The sequence below is a fragment of the Pimephales promelas genome, chromosome 17, assembly GCF_988280905.1.
Source record: "Pimephales promelas chromosome 17, fPimPro1.hap1.1, whole genome shotgun sequence".
In the NCBI taxonomy this organism is placed as follows: domain Eukaryota; kingdom Metazoa; phylum Chordata; class Actinopteri; order Cypriniformes; family Leuciscidae; genus Pimephales; species Pimephales promelas.
The window spans coordinates 2099082-2120585 of record NC_142785.1 but is presented as its reverse complement, the minus strand read 5'-3'; the positions used below and the strand labels follow the sequence as shown (position 1 = coordinate 2120585).

The following is a 21504-nucleotide window of genomic DNA, read 5'->3' as shown; positions in this document are numbered from 1 at the left end:
GACATTGTTAAAATAGTACGAGTGGCTCAACCTTGAGTTTATCAAGCGACGAGAACACTTTTTGTGCGCAAAAAAACAAACAAAAATAACGACTTTATTCAACTATTCATTTCCTTTTCAGTTGACCTCGAGATTTCGCATAGTCTAACAGCGCAGCGCTTCTAGGTTATACGTCACACACACACACATGACCAGCGTCAGCCAATAGTGAGCCTGCGTGTGACGTACAACCCATAAGCGCTGCGCTGTTACACGTGAAATCTCGAGGTCAACTGAAAAGGAAATGAATAGTTGAATAAAGTCGTTATTTTTGTTTGTTTTTTTGCGCACAGAAAGTATTCTCGTCGCTTGATAAACTTAAGGTTGAGCCGCTGTAGTCACTCGTACTATTTTAACGATGTCTTTAACCCTCAGGTGCTCTTCGTTTCGGAGTCACACTTGTTATCTTCCCGGTCAAAAGTGACCGGACACCTAAAAATAAAATTTCCTTTATCTCAGTAAAACCAATGCAATTTATTTTTGTTCTATAATATTTATTCTTTATAATTTAGTATTTTGAGACAATATGATTGAATTTATTAATATTTATGCAATATTTATGGTCTATTTTTGCCATGGAAATTTATATATATATATATATATATATATATACTGCCCTACAAAGCAAAAAGGCAGTAACTACGCAGAGTGCAGAACTGAGAAAAATGACTTTTGCTAGGGCTTTTTGCAGTTACTGTACAAACGACTACCATTTTTCTCTAAAACGACATCCATTTAAGATAAGATATTTTGTCACATAACAAAGGATGCCTTGAATGTCATGAAAATTGTAATAATTAATGCTTTACCAAAACTGCAGTTACTGCCTTTTTGCTTTGTAGGGCAGTATATATATATATATATATATATATTTTTTTTTTTTTTTTTTGAAGAAAATTAGCACCATCTGGTTACAGTATAGAGAAAAAGCGTAGAATCATGGTGTAACCACTAGATAGCATGTACAGCTCTCTATGGAGAGGCATGTGAATTCCCCAGATGTTTATGAACACATTTTTATTTTATTTGTTTGTGGATCTGAATATATAGTTGAAACAATCTCAAAAACTATTCTTTATTTTTTTTTTAAAAATGTAAAAAATAAAAAATAGTGAATTTTTGTGTTTTGTCAATTTCCCATTCATTTCCTTTGGGAGTCATTTTTGACCAAAGACCACAAGTGTGACTATTTTTTCAAGACCACTTAGCATGCCCAGATCATTACCTCAATTTTTTGTGTGTTCACATACATAATGCCATAAAAGTCGCCAAGTTTCGTAACATTACGATGAAGCTGTGATTTTTAAAAATTCAAAACATACTTTTTGTAATCAAAATTTATTGGTGTGTATGTGTATGAAAGTGTGTTTGTATGTGTGTGTTTGTTGGTGGGTTTGTCTGTTTTGCACTCTAGATGTTGTAGAGTGTCACCCTTTTTTTAGAATTGTAGAATTGTGTAGATTGCACGTACAGAAATTCAGAGAATTTTATTTTGTTTTGTCAATTTCCCATTCATTTCCTATGGGTCGGTCATTTTTGACCGAAGACCACAAGTGTGACTTTTTTTTTTTTACGACCACTTAGCATGCTCGGATCATGACCTCAATTTTTTTTTTTTTGTATTCATATAAATAATGCCATAAAAGTCACCAAGTTTCGTAACATTCCGATGAAGCTGTGATTTTTAAAATTTCAAAATAGAAATTTTTTGGTCAGAAATGACCGAAGAGGGTTAATAACTTTCTGGGCCGACCAGGACCAAGGTTGAGCCACTGTAGTCACTCGGACTATTTTAACGATGTCTTTAATAACTTTCTGGGTCGGCAAGTTTCAATTACAATAGAAGCCTATGGAGGAGTGATCCAGCTAAATATCTTAATTTGTGTTTCGAAGATCTTACTGGCTTAAACAACAAGAGGGAGAGTAATTACTGACAGAGTTCTCATTTTTGGGTGAGCTAACCCTTAGTAAAGCTGATTCTACAGATTCATTTTATTTCCTCCCATAAACTATGGTTAACTTACAGTGTGTGATGCAGAAACTCACAGTTTCTTCGCTCGAGCTCACACACACCACACAGCTCTGAGAACGGCAGGTGTGTCTTTGAGGCGCCCAGACAGAAAGTTGGAGTGTGTGCCATATTTTACTGGCATGCATAAACACACACCTGTGGTGTCGAGCCAAGCATGTCCTGCTAAACCCAACTGAAGAAAGTCCAAACTCTGGTTAACAGCATTTGCTCACAGAACAAACATTTTGGGGGTTTTATACAGTACAGTTCTGAGCAGACCCAGATGGAAAATGCAGAACATTTTAGCACTGCTTTGAAGGGAAAATATGCATAATTATGCACATAATGTAATGAATTGTATTCTTTTATAATGCTTAACTAATCAAATGCTGTAAACAAGTTGGAAAAACAGATGGAGGAACAACAAACGAATAATATAAGAGGTCAGAGAGGGTTGAATTGTACACTCTAAAAAAGGCTGGGTTGTTTCAAACCAACATTTGGTTCAAAAATGGACAAACCCAAATGTTGGGTTAAAAAAATGTACAGTTGAAAGTGAAAGTTGGGTTAAAATTTGAAATTACATATTTAACCCAACATTTCACTCTAAAAAATGCTGGGTTGTTTTAACCCAATTTTGGGTCAAATATGGACTAACCCAGCCGTTGGGTTAAATTTTTACATTACATTTAACCCAACATTTCGGGTTTGTCCATATTTGACCCAAAATTGGGTTAAAACAACCCAGCATTTTTTAGAGTGTTGGGTTTGTCCATATTTGACCCAAATTTGGGTTAAAACAACCCAGCATTGTTTTGAGTGTATAGACTTCACCAACCGCTGCCAAAATTCAATAAAACAAGAAAATAAAAGCGATTGAGAGCAATGTCTTTCAAAGCCCTTATCAAGTGAGGGAGATGAGAGACGGCAAAATGAAAACGCGAGAGGGAAAACAGGGCGGGGTGGAGGAAATGGAGGGATGTGGAGAAAGAGGGAGAGAGATGGATGAGAGACAGAGAGAGGGAGAACAGGGGCCCTATGTTTTTCAGATTCAAAGCACAATGTGCTCTTTGAGGACGGCAGAGAATAACATTTAGATAGAGAGCCATCAGTCCAGCCCTCTCTCTCTCTCTCTCTCTCTTTCTCTCTCTCTCTGCTTCTTCCTTCTTCTGCTTTCTTTTCTCACTACATCACATTTTAACTAAATATTTTCACAGCCTGTATATACAGTATATTTTGAAGGATAAACTGACTTTATACTGAATCATTTTACATACCACACTCTTAAAAAAAACTCTTAACTATTTTAAATGTGCTGTAATATTTGGATCACATCTTAATCATTTTCATTTATTTATTCGTTTTTAATTGTAAACATCTTGTGTGATGTAAACTTATTATTTGTGATAATGTTGGCCACATATATTGTAAGCATCATGAGAATAAAATGGAGAAGAAGAGGGGAAATGCAGACATGTTTTACCATTTCAATGAATGCACTAATGTGTTAAATTGAAGATTATACTCGAGGCATTAGTGTGGGACACACAAAGAGGGCCTTTATGCTTGTTTTAGTAATACGAATGAATCATAAATGTAGGCTTCATTTGTTTCAGGAGGGCATGCCCTACGGCTTTGCTTCATCCATGATTACATTAAATCTGATTCAAAGTCCTGTTAAGGCAAGTTAGAGATTGTCTATCAGCAATAAACATGAAATATAGTTGAAAACAATGACAGTCTCCTTGTGTAAGTACTCGTATTTGTGTAAGCAAATACATAAATTGGGTGGATGGATGGATGGATCGAACAATATATGGATGGATAAACTGATGGACAGCCAGAACAATGGATGGATGGATGGATGGACAGAACGATGGATGATGGACAGATAAACAGAATGATAGAGTGAAAAATGGATGGATGGACAGACAGAACAATGGATGATGAACAGATAGACTGGATGGATGGATGGATTGGATTGGATGGATGGATGGATGGATGGATGGATGGACAGAACGATGGATGATGGACAGATAGATAGGATGGATGGATGGATGGATGGACAGAACGATGGATGATGGACAGATAGATAGAATGATAGAATGAACAATGGATGGATGGATGGACAGACAGAACAATGGATGATGGACAGATAGACTGGATGATGGATGGACAGAACGATGGATGATGGACAGATAAACAAAATGATAGAGTAAAAATGGATGGATGGATGGATGGATGGATGGATGGATGGATGGACGGACAGAATGATGAATGGTGGACGGACAGATTGGATGGACGGATAGATTGGATGGATGGATGGACAGAATGATGGATGATGGACAGATAGATAGAATAATAGAATGAACAAAGGATGGATGGATGGACAGACAGATGGATGATGGATGGAGAGATAGAATGGATGGATGGATGGATGAAAGGACGGACAGACAGAACGATGGATGATGGACAGATAGATAGGATGGATTGGTGGATGGATGGATGGATGGACGGAGAGATAGAATGGATGGATGGGTGGATGGATGGAAGGATGGACAGACAGAACGATGGATGATGGACAGATAGATAGAATGATAGAATGAACAATGGATGGATGGATGAATGGATGGATGGATGGATGGATGGATGGACAGAGAGAACGATGGATGATGGACGGATAGATAGAATGATAGAATGAACAATGGATGGATGGATGAATGGATGGATGGATGGATGGACAAACAGAACGATGGATGATGGACGGATAGATAGAATGATAGAATGAACAATGGATGGATGGATGGATGATGGACGGATAGATAGGGTGGATGGATGGATGGATGGATGGATGGATGGATGGACAGAACGATGGATGATGTAGAGATAGATAGAATGATAGAATGAACAATGGATGGATGGATGCATTATTAATCAGATTGAAGATCAACTCAGAAAAGAACCCCCGCATTACATATAAACATCTCAATCTTTCCTGAGCGGAGGGTTGTGTGCAACTGAACCATAAACCTCTTGTCAGTCTGTCAGATGAGAATCAAATGAACAAACACGATTCATTAAAGGAATGTGCTGCGGTGCATCAAACTGACACAACACGCATCAGCCGGAGGAAGCCTGAGGACGACAAGAGTGAAAAACATGAGCAAACACAGACCGACGCTCAGAAAGAGCAGAATAACACACAGATGCTGGAGAACCAGGATTAGGAGATGAACACTACAGTGACTCAATAAATCAATAAAACCAACAGATGAACACTGTACGGACCACATCTGGGAAAAGCAGAACTTTCTGTCCCAAGTTGACATCAAGAGATCAATCTGGAGGTTTTTCGGTCTTGGCTGACAGGCTGTTTATGATCTTTTGCAAAGGTCCATTGTACGGCAGAATTCCTGTTGGCATGTGTGTTTGGTTAAGCATACACTCACAGGACCAGTAAACACATCAGTTCCCAGAACGCATCCAACACTGAAGACAATGCTGAAGTTCCACAACAGCCACACATTATCCAAAGATTCGTGAGATAAAGCTGGCCAGACACGCTATGATGAAAATGGGTCTTCAGCAAAGAGTCATTCTCGACAAGTTTAAAGCAAAAAGTGCAATGGACTAAATCTAGGTAAATAAAAAATATACTTTTTATTTTTTTTAATAAACGAACACAAAGAAGAGTGATATTCCCATTTATATACACCAGTGCAACAATGCACGGCTCTGATAATCTGTTGTTGTTGCACTGCATTCGTTGAATTCTGAATTTTGCACACACAATTGAAAGCAATTTGTTTGTGGATAGTAGCCTAAAACATATCTGCAACATTTATCAAGCTCACAGATGATTGTCCGTGCATTTCTTAATCAACATGATTCTAAACTCATAATAAAGTATACTACAAAAAACAAACAAACAGATAAGTCCAGAATATGAACGCAAAGAGTTTCATTTGACGTTAAGCATTTTCCTCCCATAGAAACTCATTATAAGAACGCTAAATATAGCTTAACGCATATTAGAGAATGTAGTAGAAATAACGAGATATGTTGAAATAACAAAATATTATGTCGTAATAACGACTTATTAAGTCGAAATAACGAGATATTATGTTGTTATAACAATATATAATGTTGAAATAACAGCTTAAGTCTAAATAACGAGATATTATGTCGAAATAACGAGATATTATGTCGTAATAACAACTTATTAGATCATAATAACAAGATACTATGTCAAAATAACGAAAAATGATGTCGTTATAACAAGATACGTCGCTATAACAAGATATTATTTTGAAGTAACGACTTAAGTCAAAATAACGAGATATTATGTCGTTATAATGAGATATGTCGCTATAACAAGATATTATGTTGAAATAACGACTTAAGTCAAAATAACGAGATATGTCGAAATAACAAGATATTATGTTGTAATAACAACTTAAGTCGAAATAACGAGATATTATGTCGTTATTAGGAGATGTCATTATAACAAGATATTATGTCGAAATATTGACTTAAGTCGAAATAACGAGATATTTTGTTATGAGATATTATGTTGAAATAACGAATTAAGTTGAAATAACGAGATATTTCGTTATAATGAGATATTATGTCGAAATTACGACTTAAGTTGAAATAACGAGATATTTCGTTATAATGAGATATTATGTTGTTATAACAAGATATTATGTCGTTATAACAAAATATTATGTTGTTATAACAAGATATTATGTCGTTAAAACGACTTATTAAGTCTAAATAACGAGATTTTTTTCTCACCTTACGGTTCAGGGCTTGCGTAGAACTTAAATTAAGAAAACAAATAGAATCAGAGATAGAACTTGAATTAATTGAAATAACATTCAAACTTTAAATTATTGACGCTATCTCTAAAAACAATCAGACAACAGACAATAGTAATGTAATAACTTTAACTCAAATGAGGTTCAATGATGGCTTGATTAGACTGATATTAAACGGCAGATCTGTTATTGCTTGGACAAAGTTTTAAAAAATATGATAATTATTATTATCAATTTTGACATTCTTTCCCAATTAACTGACCTGCTTATATACTGTAAAAAAAAACTGTGATGTTAACGGTAAAAATGCTACAGTACAAAACTGTTAATTGGTTAACAGAAAGTTTCCGTACTATATACGGTAAATAACTGTGATAGATCTCATGGTACATTTCATGCAATTTTACTGTAAAAAACCGTTAAATTTGCAGTTTTTGAAATTAAAAAAGAACAACTCTTTGTATAATTTACAGTGAAAAAAACGTAAATTGGCACATTTTATGTATGTTTCCTCATAGTTTTCTTTTTTAGTTTTTTTTTCTAATCAGTTATGTGCATTAGGGTTTCATGTTACATTTTATGTTGTTAAATTAATGTTTATTGCATTATTTTATTTTTTTATTTTATATAAGTATAAACATTCTTTATTGAAGAGCTGCTTGTTATGAGCTTTGATTGATCATGTGACTCATCTCCGCTGTGATGATTGTTGGTTGTCAGTGTATTACTAAACAGATATCAACACTTCAATAAGTTGGTAAATTAACATTATACCAGATAATGAAATACGGTTTATTACTGTAAATATTAAGTTAAGTCTGTAAAACCAATAACTTTGCTACCGTATTTTTGACGGTAAAGTTCTGGCAACCACAGCTTACCGTAAAAATTACGGTTTAATTTTTTTTACAGTCGCAAATTAAATCTGTTAAATTACTTCTTCACAAGCCCATTTTCATATTTTCCTCAGTAACTTTCATCATTAATATTGATTAGTCTTTCACCAGAGGAAATTGCTGAAGGAAAAGATCAACCTCTACTAAAATGAGCTTGTTCGCTCTTTAAATATGACATAATTCGTGCGTAGAGGACTGATGGTTTCAGGGTTTTGACAGAAACACCTCCAGCAGAGAAGCAGGAGGGAAATGTTATTCCAGCTGAGTTCATCACATTTAGCCCTAGAAATAAAATAAACTTGTCGTAAAATGTTTTGACAACTCCAGGATCACGTCACCTCCGCCGTTGCATGCGATGAGGAACGAGTCAATAAAGTTCACCGGTGTCGGCGGCACGTTTATCCCAACACACACCCTGGACTGAGTAAAAGATGGACTTCAGAAACATGTGCTCTGTACCTACATTTCAGCTACACACACACACACACACACAAAGTCCCAGTTTCTTTGAAGAGTCTCTGAGCATCTGGTTTTAACAGTCCACTTGAGTATGTGGGTACTGGGGAATGCAAGGACTGCTTTGACTGGGAGAAGAGTGCTGGGAAAGGGAAAGAAACAGAAGAGTGGCTTTTCCCTGGAAAACAAACAGACTTTTGTTTGAGAGGAGAGAAGAGAGACTGTCTGTCTGACTGCCTTCAGTGGCTCAGGATGGAGGACGGGACACTTTCAGAAACTGGAAAAGCAGTGGCCAGAAGTGTTTAATGACCCTGCAAGTTTGATTAAACTATCCAAATAGGAGGATTTTTAAATGTGTTAAATATGAGGGAAGAACAAAACTCTATCGTATTATTATTTAAAATCAAAAAGCTGACAGGAAAATGCATACACTCTAAAAAATGCTGGGTTGTTTTAACCAACTTTGGGTCAAATATGGACAAAACCCAGCCATTGGGTTAAATTTTGTAATTTAATTTTTAACCCAACGTTTCGGTTTGTCCATATTTGACCCAAAGTTGGGTTAAAACAACCCAGCATTTTTAGAGTGTACATTGACTACAACATAATATTTCATTGGTTCTCTATTGTTTATGTGCTCATAAATTTATAACCATGTTGCATACACTAAAAAAAAAAAAATGCTGGGTTGTTTCAACCCAAATGTGGGTCAAATATGGACAAACCCGAATGTTGGGTTAAAAATGTGATTTAAAAAATGTACATTTTAAATTACATTTTTAAGCCAACATTTGGGTTTGTCCATATTTGACCCAAATCTGGGTTAAAACAACCCAGCATTATTTATATGATTGTATATTTCATAGACTATATGATAATTCAAAGTGCTTTCACAGAAAGGAATTAAAATAAAAAGTGAATGGACAAATATGGAGAACATACACTCTAAACAATGCTGGGTTGTTTGAATCCAAATTTGGGCAAAATATGGACAAACCCAAATGTTGGGTTAAAATATTAACATAAATTTAACTTTCACTATTAACTGTAATTTTTTTACATACATTTTAACCCAACATTTTTTAGAGTGCATAGCATTAGATCACAAATAAAAACTTTTGATTGCAAGCACAACTACACTCTTAAAAATGCATCCTTGTATGGGTCAAATATAGACAAACCCAACCGGTGGTTAAAATTTCTAAATTGCATTTTTAAACCCAATGGTTGGGTTTGTCCATATTTGACCCAAACATGCATTGAAACAACCCAGCGTATTTTAGAGTGCATGCATGCTTTAACAAATATGTATTAATATTTGAATAAAGGGTAAAAATGTCAATTTTCCATCCCTTTTGTCTCCACATGCAAACCTCCTACAGGTCAAGACGTCAGACACCTCTCTCAATAAACATCTTCTCTAAGGTTGAAGGTCAAATAATGTTAGCAAATGCACTTAAGGTTGTGTATGTCTGGAAAAGGCAATTTGTTGCCACAGAAAATCACACAAATATAATGCAGGATTAAACTTTTCAGCATAAAGGTCAAGCTAATAAAGTTAGAGGTTTTCAGTGTCCTAATAAAAGAGATTCTTGAATGACTACACTTTTAAAAATGCTGGGCTGTTCTAACCCAACTTTGGGTCAAATAAGGACAAACCCAGCCATTGGGTTACATTTTTAACCAACGGTTTGTCCATATTTGACCCAAAGTTGGGTTAAAACAACCCAGCATTTTTTTAGAGTGTACATTGACTAAAGCATAATATTTCATTGGTTCTCTATTGTTTTTGCATGTGCTCATAAATGTACAGCCATGTTGCATAGCATTATATCACAAATAAAACTTTTGATTGCAAGCACAACTACACTCTTAAAAATGCATCATGGTATGGGTCAAATAGACAAACCCATCCAGTGGTTAAAATTTCTAAATTACATTTTTAAACCCAATGGTTGGGTTTGTCCATATTTGACCCAAACATGCATTGCAACAACCCAGCGTATGCTTTAACAAATGTGTAATAATATTTGAATAAAGGGTAAACATGTAAATTTTCCATCACTTTTGTCTCAAACCTCAATTAACCCAACATTTGGGTTTGTCCATATTTGACCCAAAGTAAGGTTAAAACAACCCAGCATTTTTAGAGTGTAACATCTGATCTTACGAACATGCAAGAATCACCACTGGCTGTAATATAACGTCCATTATTAACCGTTTGTTGAGGGTTTTGACCAAACAGTGAAGTGAAGACCAAACACTTGGAAGGTTTTAGTTCTTTACTAAATGGAAAACATGATCCAATGTGGCTTTCCTGTAGATCTCAGCCATCCCACATTAATTACCAGAGACTAATGACAATAATGTAAACTGTTCCACTTCCCAGAAATCCTTTAAAAGAGATGTGGGATTCTCCTGGTTCCTCAAAACAGCACACTGAAGGACTTTAAAGTCATGCAAGTGTTGATTACATTGTGTGTTCAGCCAGAAAGAAGGAGTGCAGAGCGATGCTGACTCTGGGAAAAGTCCCTCAAAAGTCAGAATTTCGAAACTAATGTTTTTATTTTATTTTCACAATAAACCGAAAAAAAGTGTTGGGGAATTTTACATTTCTTCCTTTCTTTTTTATTGAATAACAAAAGTCTTGTGGGGATATTCTAGTGCAGCCTCACAAAACCAACAAGGTTTGTGTCGTGGAAAAGACACGATGAACACTAAACCAAAACCACCAGCACTTCCTCCAGTGGAGTGGAGAGATGCAAGAATCAACATACACTCTTAGAAGAAAAGGTTAAAAGGTTCCATCAGCGCTACATATTTGGAACCCCCAAAAGGTTCTATACACTATTTAAAATTTTCTATATAGAACCCTGGGGTTCCATACTTGGCCAATAGAACATTTTACCAAAAAAAAAATGGTTCTATATAGAACCATTTTGGAGTTCCATATATGAAGCGGGGGATGGAACCATTTCTGGTTCTAAGAACCATTTCTTCTAAAGGCGGGCGTACACGGTACGAATTCTGACGGTCGGAAGATCGTATGCCCAGGCACACTTTACGAGTGCGTTTATACAAAAATCGTATGGAGGCAGTGATATACGACACGATTTTACGACCTGCTGAATTCCGAAGAAATCGCACAAAGTTCCGCACTAAAAACTCTCATAACTGCATATAAAACATTGATACAAGCCGTGGTTATTTTGCTATAGGCTCGTTTTCAGCACCGCGAAACGGACGTCCGGACGGACATAGTTACGGTAGGCTACACATTCAAAAATAAATTTCAAGCTCTCTGAATGATTAATTAGCCGTTTAAACCACCTCATGTGAGCGTTTGCAATTCATTTTGCTCCGAGAAGCTATCGCCGTGAACGGGGCTTGAGTGAGCTTGAGCGCGTTGTGAGAGTAAGGGCGCGGGTGCCAGATCCCGTGTTGCAAGATCCACATAATGGAAAGGTGCCAGTATCTGGACTTGTTTTTTGGATTAATGTCACGCTTTAGGAAGTTATTAAAGTGGTTCGTAATATATTTATCTTATTTTCAAAACACAAGCTTTGAACTTATTTTGGATTTTTATATAATTTCTTTGTTTTTGTTAGTTTTTGCTTGTTTTTCGTAGCAATATCTGGCAACATTGTTCTGTCGGCATTAATAAAAAAAAGCTTAGGCTGTAGACAAACTGTTATTGCTTTTAGGAGGATACAAACATAGCCTAATGATCATCGTGATGTGTAAGAATCTGTAAGAAATGTATAACACTTTCAAAAACAATAGCATAGCCTACAGTTGTTTCAGAATGAAATATGCCAAATACTGGCCAGTAGGAACACGGCAGATGCTGTTTAGTTAACCTTTCACAAAGTCATCATAAAAACATTAATTGAAGCAGTGTTTCTAGTAGTCCACACCATTTTCGTATTTCTTCTGTGGATTTCCTCAGCTCCCGATAGGTCAAATTCAGATAGATCGACAAATCGGCTCATTCAACCGCATACACCTCGCGAATGCAAGCCGACAGCTCCCGAACTTTTTCGACATGCTTAAAAATTATCGGGAGGTCGAGAGGTGCTCGGCTCGGCTCGTATCTTCCTCGTACACGATACGAGCCGCGACATGCGAGCATAACCGATTTACACGCGATTTCCCCCGAGTGAAAAAAATCATCTGCGAGCTCGTAAAACAGCAAAAAATCGCACCGTGTACGCCCGCCTTAAGAGTGTATGAAGCTGGAAGAAATCATTTCTTTGTTTTGCAGCATTTATTCTAAATGATTTATCCGTGCACATCATCATTTTGTGTTCCTGTGATCTTGAATCAGAATAACTTCTTCTCTTCTCTGATGAGATTTTTTTCTGTTTTTATTTTGTTTCTTTCTCTTCTAAATATATACGTCACAATACGGAAGAAAAGACCAGCGCAACGTACGTTTCATGCCGACTAAATGTTTCACTTTCAAATACACTGATTAAGCATTATAAACAATAAAACAAGATGTGTGTTTTGATTAAAAACTTCCCTCTATAGAACTCAATTTAGCCAGTGTCGGATAAATCTGGTGCATTTTACATATTGTTATGTACTATTAATGTGTATGGTCCCTGATTAAATAAATAAATAAAGATTATAAAGCAATAAAACAAATTAAAACATTTCTGTTTGAGAAAAAAAAAACATATCTTTTAAAGTCACCAATTACATCATAATGGAGCCGAGAAGAAAAGGGTGCAATAGAGTAGAATAGATTTTTGATATATTTCAAGTTGGATATACAGTACATCCAACTTTATCCGCATACATTTGCATGATTGTATGTTTTATTTGCATCTTTATTTGCATGATTGTATGCTACCTTGGTCGGGTCTCTGTTGTAAAAGAGAATTTTGATCTCAATGAGATTCCTGGTAAAATAAAGGTAAAATAAAATAAATACATGCAGTTTTCTCATGTAACACACACAATATATAGGCCTATATGGCAAATAAATATCAACGGCTTGATTTTTTTTGTTGTTGTTGCCAAATTTAACTATATTCTCCCCCACACTGTAAAAATGAATCTAATCTAAAAAATCTAATAAAAAAAATGGTGGCAAAAGATTGCAAGCAATATTATTAATTAAATTGAACAAATTAAAATTCAGTAATAATTAATCAAATTAATTCCTTAAAAGTTAACCATTTAAAATGAGTAAAATGCACATTTATGTCACCATTATGGTGATCAGTGTGTTTTTTAGGTTTGCTATAAAATGAAGGTTTTCACACTGATCACCATAATGGTGACTTAAATGTGCATTTTACTCATTTTAAATGGTTCACTTTTAAGGAATAATTGGATTAATTATTGCTCAATTCTAACATGTTCAATTTAATTAATAATATTGCTTGTAATCTGTTGCCACGATTTTATTGATTAGATGAAGCATATTAACTTTTACAGTGCTAAACTGCTAAATGCAACTATGGAAATACTGAGATATCATAAACAATAACATCACCATTTTATGTAAAGCTGCTTTGAAATAATGTGCAATGTGAAAGTGCTATACATATGACATTAGCTCTACCAAAACCTTGAGATACACACTCATATTCCTCTGAATGGGAGCAATATGGCAGAATAAGATGTGTTGAATGACTTGCCTTAAAGGGACTTTGGCTCTACCCTCCGTCTGCCCTCGCGCGATTGTTTTTAGGCTGAGACAAAGACCTCTTTCTTATGCCGTATCATACGTTCAAAGCTGCTCTGTGTTTACTCGTTGAACAAACTATGTATCCATTCATCCATCTGTCTCTCCTTCTCTCTGCGCTTTTAATCAGGTTTCATCTAGAAAGCGCATAGTAGGAAACCCAGAGTTGTCAGTATGGATGTAAAGAGATTATATGATTGCAGCGCTAATCCAAAACAGCTTTTCCTATATGGAAATACATGGTATTTAAGGCACACACGGACAGAAATGCAGAATAAAAGACACACATTCAACATCTGCGAGCTTTGGCTCACATCTGGGCGCACACAGAGTGGAGTCCAGGTGCTCGAACGCTTACAATGCGGCTCTGATTCTCAGCGATGGCTAATAGACTCCATCTGGGAGTGAGATGGGAACACTTGTTAGCCGGTTTCCTTCTCGCTCCCTCCCTGTCTGGCACGACTCTCACGTTTAAACAGACTCGAGAACATGGATATTAACATGTGTGCGAGAAATATCACAACAGCACGTTCTTTGTGTGTTTGGGAGAGACACAGAGATCTCACAATACCAGTTTCCACCACTTGGTGACAGCATCACACAATACTGTCGGCAAACCGTCCAGTCACACTAAACCGCAGAACATCACTCTGCATGTGCTCTTTAAATAAATAATTCACCCCGCTATGAATCAACTCATCATCATGTCCTTCTGGCCCCATATTAGTTGCTTTCTTGACAGAGAACAATGAAGCAGAAACTGTTCATGTTCCATTAAAATCTAGAACCCATTTCAACTTTCAATTTTGGCCTCGGCTGAACAAGTCATTTCGACTTAAATCATATTAAACTGACGCGAAAAATCGAGTTGAATCACGTGTGACTTTTATAAAAAAGTTGAAATCACATATTTTTATTGGTGAGGTAATGTAAAAGTGATGAACCTATATCGAAATAGGAGGAAAATATGTTTTAAATATGTTAAATATGAGAGAAGAATTTAGTTAAAGGAGTTCACTTTAAAAAAAAAAAATGTTTGCTGATAATTTAATCACCCCTATATCATTCAAGATGTCCATGTCTTTCTTTCTTCAGTCGAAAAGATATTAAGGTTTTTGATGAAAACATTCCAGGATTTTTCTCCAAATAATAGACTTCAATGGGGTCCAAACGGTTCAAGGTCCAAATGAGAGTTTCAGTGCAAACTGCAAACTGTTGAAAGGGCTTTAAACGATTCCAGACGATGAATAAGGGTCTTATCAAGCAAAACGATCACTCATTTAATAAATAAATAACAAAGTTTAAGTTTTATATGGTCGCCTTGCTCTGTTCTGTAATGCACGTTCGTGACTCTCCTGTTCGAACTTGTTTATCAAAATGAACAAATCTTTTTTCATGTCATTTAGTTCATTCAACGAACAAAATGAACGAGTTGACTTGGGAAAAGATTTGTTCATTTTGATGAACGAGTTCGAACAGGAGAGTCACGAACGCTCATCGCAGAACAGAGCAAGGCGAGCATTTGAGCTTATAAAACTTAAACTTTGTTATTTATTTTTTTTTAAATGAGCGATTGTTTCGCTTGATAAGACCCTTATTCATCGTCTGGTGTCGTTTAAAGCCCTTTGAACAGTTTGTAGTTTGCACTGAAAGTGTCTTTTGGACCTTGAACCGTTTGGACCCCATTGAAGTCCATTATATGGAGAAAAATCCTGTAATGTTTTCATCAAAAACCTTAATTTCTTTTCGACTGAAGAAAGAAAGACATGAGGATGAGTAAATTATCAGCAAAAGGTTTTTTTTTTTTTTTTTTTTAAAGTGAACTACTCTTTTAAGGTATTTGTCTGACAAAATTACTTGGCAAAAAAGGCAAACTACAGTACAGCTACAGGTTTATATATGTAAAAAAAGAAAAATAAATAAAAAAAAAGCATGCATCAGCTAGTGTTCGTTGCTTCTCTCGCTTTTTTCCCCGCATGTGTTCATCATTTCCGTGTATGACAGCCTGGACAAAAATTATGTCACACAATTTTCCGTATTTCATTACGTTATCACAAATAAAACAAAAGATTCCACACTCTAAACAATGCTGGGTTGTTTTAACCCAAAATTGGGTAAAATATTGACAAACCCAAATGCTGGGTTAAAAATGTCATTTAAAATGTTACTGTACGTTTTTTAATTACATTTTTAACCCAACATTTGGGTTTGTCCATTTTTTGACCCAAATTTGGGTTAAAACAACCCAGCATTGTTTAGAGTGCATGCTCAATAATAATATTTTAATTAAAGTTTGAATCACTTTTGCTCACTACTGTATGGATCATGTCATGTTTTTCAGTGTGACCGAGCTTTCAACTCTTCAACGTTCTTGGGATTTAATATATTGCATTTTTAGTTGTTATCTCATTTGAGGGCAGTTTTTGAGTTATTAGCAATTCAAATCAATGCTTTCAATATAGCAAAGGGTGTTAGATATTCATGCAAAGTGCTAAAACATGTGTTCTCAGTCCAGATCCTGAAGCATTAGCAACCACTATCTTTTATTATTACCATTTGTCTTCTGGCCTCATCATATATTTCTATAAAAACTAAATCAGATGTTAGACAGAATGTCCAAGCTGCTCTTTTTCAAACAACAAAAACATGGTTATTAATACTGCAAAGCTCAAGAAGCACAAAAAAGCATCATAAAGTTATGACTGAAATGTGAAATTTAGGCCGTTATTGACTGAAAATCTTGATTCCGGTCCTTGATTCTGATTGGTTGAGCCGTGCTTTCGGCGCCAACAAACATATACCCGTGATACATATTAAAATAAATATTTTAAGGGACTAACTATTTTATAAAAGCATCATATAAGCCCTGCAAAACCTGTCGTTTGTCATGTGTTTAATGCATTATACTTTCTAAAGAAAGTTGATCAGTATTATAATGTGGTTATAAAGTGCATAATTAATGCATTAAAAGTACTTTAGTAGGCTAATATATAGTGTTTGCAAATTTTCTATCCACTGTAATTCAACTTAAATTATTATAATTCAAATTATTGTATTTTACTGTAATGCCTTAAATCTTTATGTATAATCAAATTGGCTGTTCAAGTCATTTCAACTCATTTTTTTGCCTAGTTGAACTTTTAAGTTGAAACTCGGTTTTGAAGTGGAAGTGATGGAAAAACATGTTGTCTTGACTTATTAATCATATTATTTTCAAAGTTGTTAGTTCATGTTAACTAATAAACGTTAACAAATGGATCGTTATCAAAATTTTTGAAAGGCCAACTTTTATTATGCTTTTCACAACAGAAGCTGTGACATTCGGCTAAACATCTCTTGTGCTTCACGAAAGGCAATAACATGTGTTGGAAAAAGTTTGGTGAACTTCCCGTTAAACGATGTTTATGGCTTACCTGGCGCTTTCAAACGTCGCTGATGGAGTTTTCCCGATGGCCCCAAAGCCTACGCCGACAGCCAAACCCTCTGAAAAACAGGACACACACACACACCTGGTCACTCTCAACTCTTTCAAACAGCAAGCTATGATGATCAGGAGAGAATTTAAACAAGAGATGAATAGTCTTCAAATGTCCTTTGTGTGAGATTCAACCCAATGGCAATGCAGAGGATGCTTTTTATCTGCCAAACTTCACCCAAAGCCATTTGTTCTTCGCTAACTGCAAAACGCAGATATAAAACAGAACAGCGTCCACATAACTGTCTAGTGTTGGGTCACTGTGGCTTAGAAACGAATCTGCAGCCCGTACTGAAGGTACTCCCTATTTTTTAAAAGAGCAAATAGCCATTAAAGGGAAAGTTCACCCAAAAATAAGATTTCTGGCATCATACAAGGGTTCCTACAGGTTTCTTCAAGTTAAATTAAAATAATAAGTCTTTTTAAGACCATGTCTATAAAAAATGAATACCTATTTCACGTCCCTACCAACTTGCGTTCATTTATTTTTCAAATGTGGAATGGATAAGCCAAGTAGATGTGAACAATAAAAACATTTCAGTACGCCACAAGAACAATGTTAAGTTGTTTTTTTTAATATTAGCTAGCTAATTATTGCATGCTGGGAATATGGGGAAGAGAGAGACCCCTGAACAATAAACATCAAAAATCATAATAATGGTGATTGAATTCGAGCTGAATTTGAAGCCATTGTAAAACACTTCAGTTCATAAAAATACGTTTTTTTTTTAGTTTGTTTTTGTTTTGTTTTTGTGATTGTTGCGGGTGAAAATCCTTGATTATGCATCCCTTATTCTTTAAAAATGTGATGGAATATGTGGGATACTTATGCAATTTTATGCGATGAAATTGCGGGAACTTGCAAAGACTGTGGTTTGATGAAAAAAGAGAAAAGTGATTCTCCAACACCCTGATCTCACTAGACTCCTGCCTTAATGTGAAGAGTCATTTCTTATTATTTATGATAAGCAAACATATACATCACAGACAGTGCTGGAATATTTCAGTTCTCATCTTGTTTATTTCAGACCTTAATAAACACATCAAACTTACAAAACAAGTTCTGTAGGTTTACAAAAGGAATATACAACTTCTGTAAAAATGAATAAATAAAATATAAACAAGTGTGCTCCTGTTTTACAGCTTTTCGATAATGTTCACGTCGCGTAATTACGTCACTTCATAACGTTCCAATGGCAACAGGTTACATCAATTTGTAATGTTCCCATGGCAACAGGTTACGTCACTTCGTAACGTTCCCATGGCAAAAGGTTACGCCACTTCATAACATTCCCATGGCAACAGGTAATGTCACTTCATAACGTTCCCATGGCAACAGATTATGTTACTTCGAAACGTTCCCATGGCAACGGGTTACATCACTTCATAATGTTCCCATGGCAACAGATTACGTCATTTCGAAACGTTCCCATGGCAACAGGTTACATCAATTCATAACGTTTCCATGGCAACAGGTTACGTCACTTCTTAAAATTCCCATGGCAACAGGTTACATCACTTCATAACGTTCCCATGGCAACAGGTTATGTCACTTCGTAACGTTCCCATGGCAATAGGTTACATCAATTCATAACGTTCCCTTGGCAACAGGTTACGTCACTTCGTAACGTTCCCATTGCAACAGGTTATGTCACTTCGTAACGTTCCCATGGCAACAGATTACTTCACTTAGTAACGGCAACAGGTTACGTCACTTCGTAACGTTCCCATGGCAACAGGTTACGTCACTTCGTAACGTTCCCATGGCAACAGGTTACGTCACTTCATAACGTTCCCATGGCAACAGGTTACGTCACTTTGTAAAGTTCCCATGGCAACAGGTTATGTCACTTCGTAATGTTCTCATGGCAACAGGTTACGTCACTTTGTAACGTTCCCATGGGAACAGGTTACGCTACTTCGTAACCTTCCCATGGCAACAGGTTGTCACTTCGTAATGTTCCCAAGGCAACAGGTTACGCCACTTCATAACGTTCCCATGGGAACAGGTTACGCAACTTCGTAACCTTCCCATGGCAACAGGTTGTCACTTCGTAATGTTCCCAAGGCAACAGGTTACGCCACTTCATAACGTTCCCATGGGAACAGGTTACGCAACTTCGTAACCTTCCCATGGCAACAGGTTACGTCACTTTGTAACGTTCCCATGGCAACAGGATACGTCACTTCGTAACGTTCCCATGGCAACAGGTTTATGTCACTTTATAACGTTCCCATGGCAACAGGGCAAAAAGGTGGATCTCGTGTGAAGCAAACGCAATATTTTTCAATATTTTTCAAGATATATGTCTTTTTTGCAACGAAAATGCGAGGATTATGAAATCATGAAAGCCCTGCGTATTTTTTGCACGTAAATCTGCAATTTATGCAGCGAAAGTGCAGCGTATTTGAAAAAATGCCTAAATCATGTGATCACGTTTTTCTGGACGATGTTAGCTCAGGTCTTTTTTACTGACCTCTATATTAAATGTGTAATGTGAAATGATGCAGTTCATTTTCAATTTCCAAACGTGAATCCTGTTAACTCTCAATTCTCAATTTCATGTTCTCTGCATGGCACTGTTTCTCATCTGTGAAGCCAGTAGCGGATTTGTCTTGATCTCATAGATATCGTACTGGTGTTGGGCTTTAGATTTCAGATCCTTTTTCAGTCCAGAAGCACCTCAGCATCTGATAAGCTGACAACCAATCAAAGCCCCCATTCTTGAGTCCAATTCAATTTCACATGCTCCACTAGCGCTTCTGACTCCCTCATACACACCTCCGGTCAGATCAGTGTGTGTGTGTGTGTGTGTGTGGCGCATTTATGTTAATATGTTCATTCAAAGCCATCACTCAGACTAATCAGGTCAATCTTATCCTTAGCAAGGAAAATTCATTCTGGGCTCAGAGGAAATTAAGAATATGTAAATGCATTTGATATCAAATCAACATGGCATTAAATCAGATAAAAATCTGATGCAAAACACTTCTGCTGTGGTTAAAGTGACAAGTCAAAGTTGTCTTTCAAAATCTACAGCGTCTAAAAGGCAATATTTAAACATGTGGATCATCTTAAAGGCAAAGAGTTAAAGACCATGATGACATAAAACACACAAAATGTTTGAGGTCAGTCCATTTTTTTTAAAGAAATGAATACTTGCATTCAGCACGAACACATCAAATTGATCGAAAGTGACAGTAAAGACATTTATAATGTAACAAAAGATTTCTATTTCAAATAAATATTGTTCTTTGGAATTTTCTATTAATCGAAGTTTCCGCAAAAATCTGAAGCAGCAATACTGTTTTCAACATTGATAATCAGAAATGTTTCTTGGGCAGCAAATCAAATTTTTTATTAACATTTCAAATGTGTTTGTCATTTTTATTATATATATTATATGGTATTTATTATATATTATATACCATATATATTATATATACTTTATTTATTAGTTTTAGTTTAATTAGTTGTAGCTATTTTTGTAAGCTAAGCGAAGGTATGTGGCATTATTCTAATTGTTATTATTATTAATATTATTATTACGTGGCCGATTGTATCCGTTTCATTGGCGTTCTTATCGTTATTCTTCCGTTTCTTCTTCTTCTTTTTCCGCTCTTGAGTCTATGCAGCCCATAGAAATGTTTGCGGGAAAGTTATGAAATTTGGACAATCTAAACTGTCACCATAGCAGATTTGGTGTCTCTAAATCAATCCCTCTAGCGCCACCAACTGTATATATGATGCAATTTTGCCATTTAGAATTTTCCGGAAAACCTACTTTTTTAAAACTTTTTTTTAAACATTCAAAAATGTAATCAGATCATCTTCAGACCAGGCCGGCAAAAAGTTATGAAATTCTCAAATAATGCGCAAACGAAGTCTACCAAGAGCGTGCCAAAATGGACACAAAGCTATATCTCCGCAACGCTTTAGCAAATTATGACCAAACTTGGTGAGTGTTATGACAACCATGACCTGACGTTATCTGAGCAGTGTCACCTAGTGGTCAGGAGATATAAAAAATGGCTTAATAGTTGGGCCATAAATCACTTTCGGTGCAGCATGTCGAATCGAACGATATCGGCCAATTTGCGAGTCAGAC

At 35.9% G+C, this 21504-nt stretch overlaps 1 protein-coding gene across 3 annotated transcripts in view; it reads right to left on the bottom strand.

Annotated features, from left to right (window-relative positions):
* slc39a11 (solute carrier family 39, member 11) overlaps positions 1 to 21504 on the bottom strand; it is a 190504-nt gene that overhangs the window by 10452 nt on the left and 158548 nt on the right. For all 3 annotated transcript variants that reach the window (XM_089121761.1, XM_089121762.1, XM_089121763.1), the window contains exon 7: positions 17334 to 17403. In XM_089121761.1, the coding sequence (XP_088977887.1) occupies positions 17334 to 17403 (70 nt within the window). The remainder of the gene's footprint in view (positions 1 to 17333; positions 17404 to 21504) is intronic.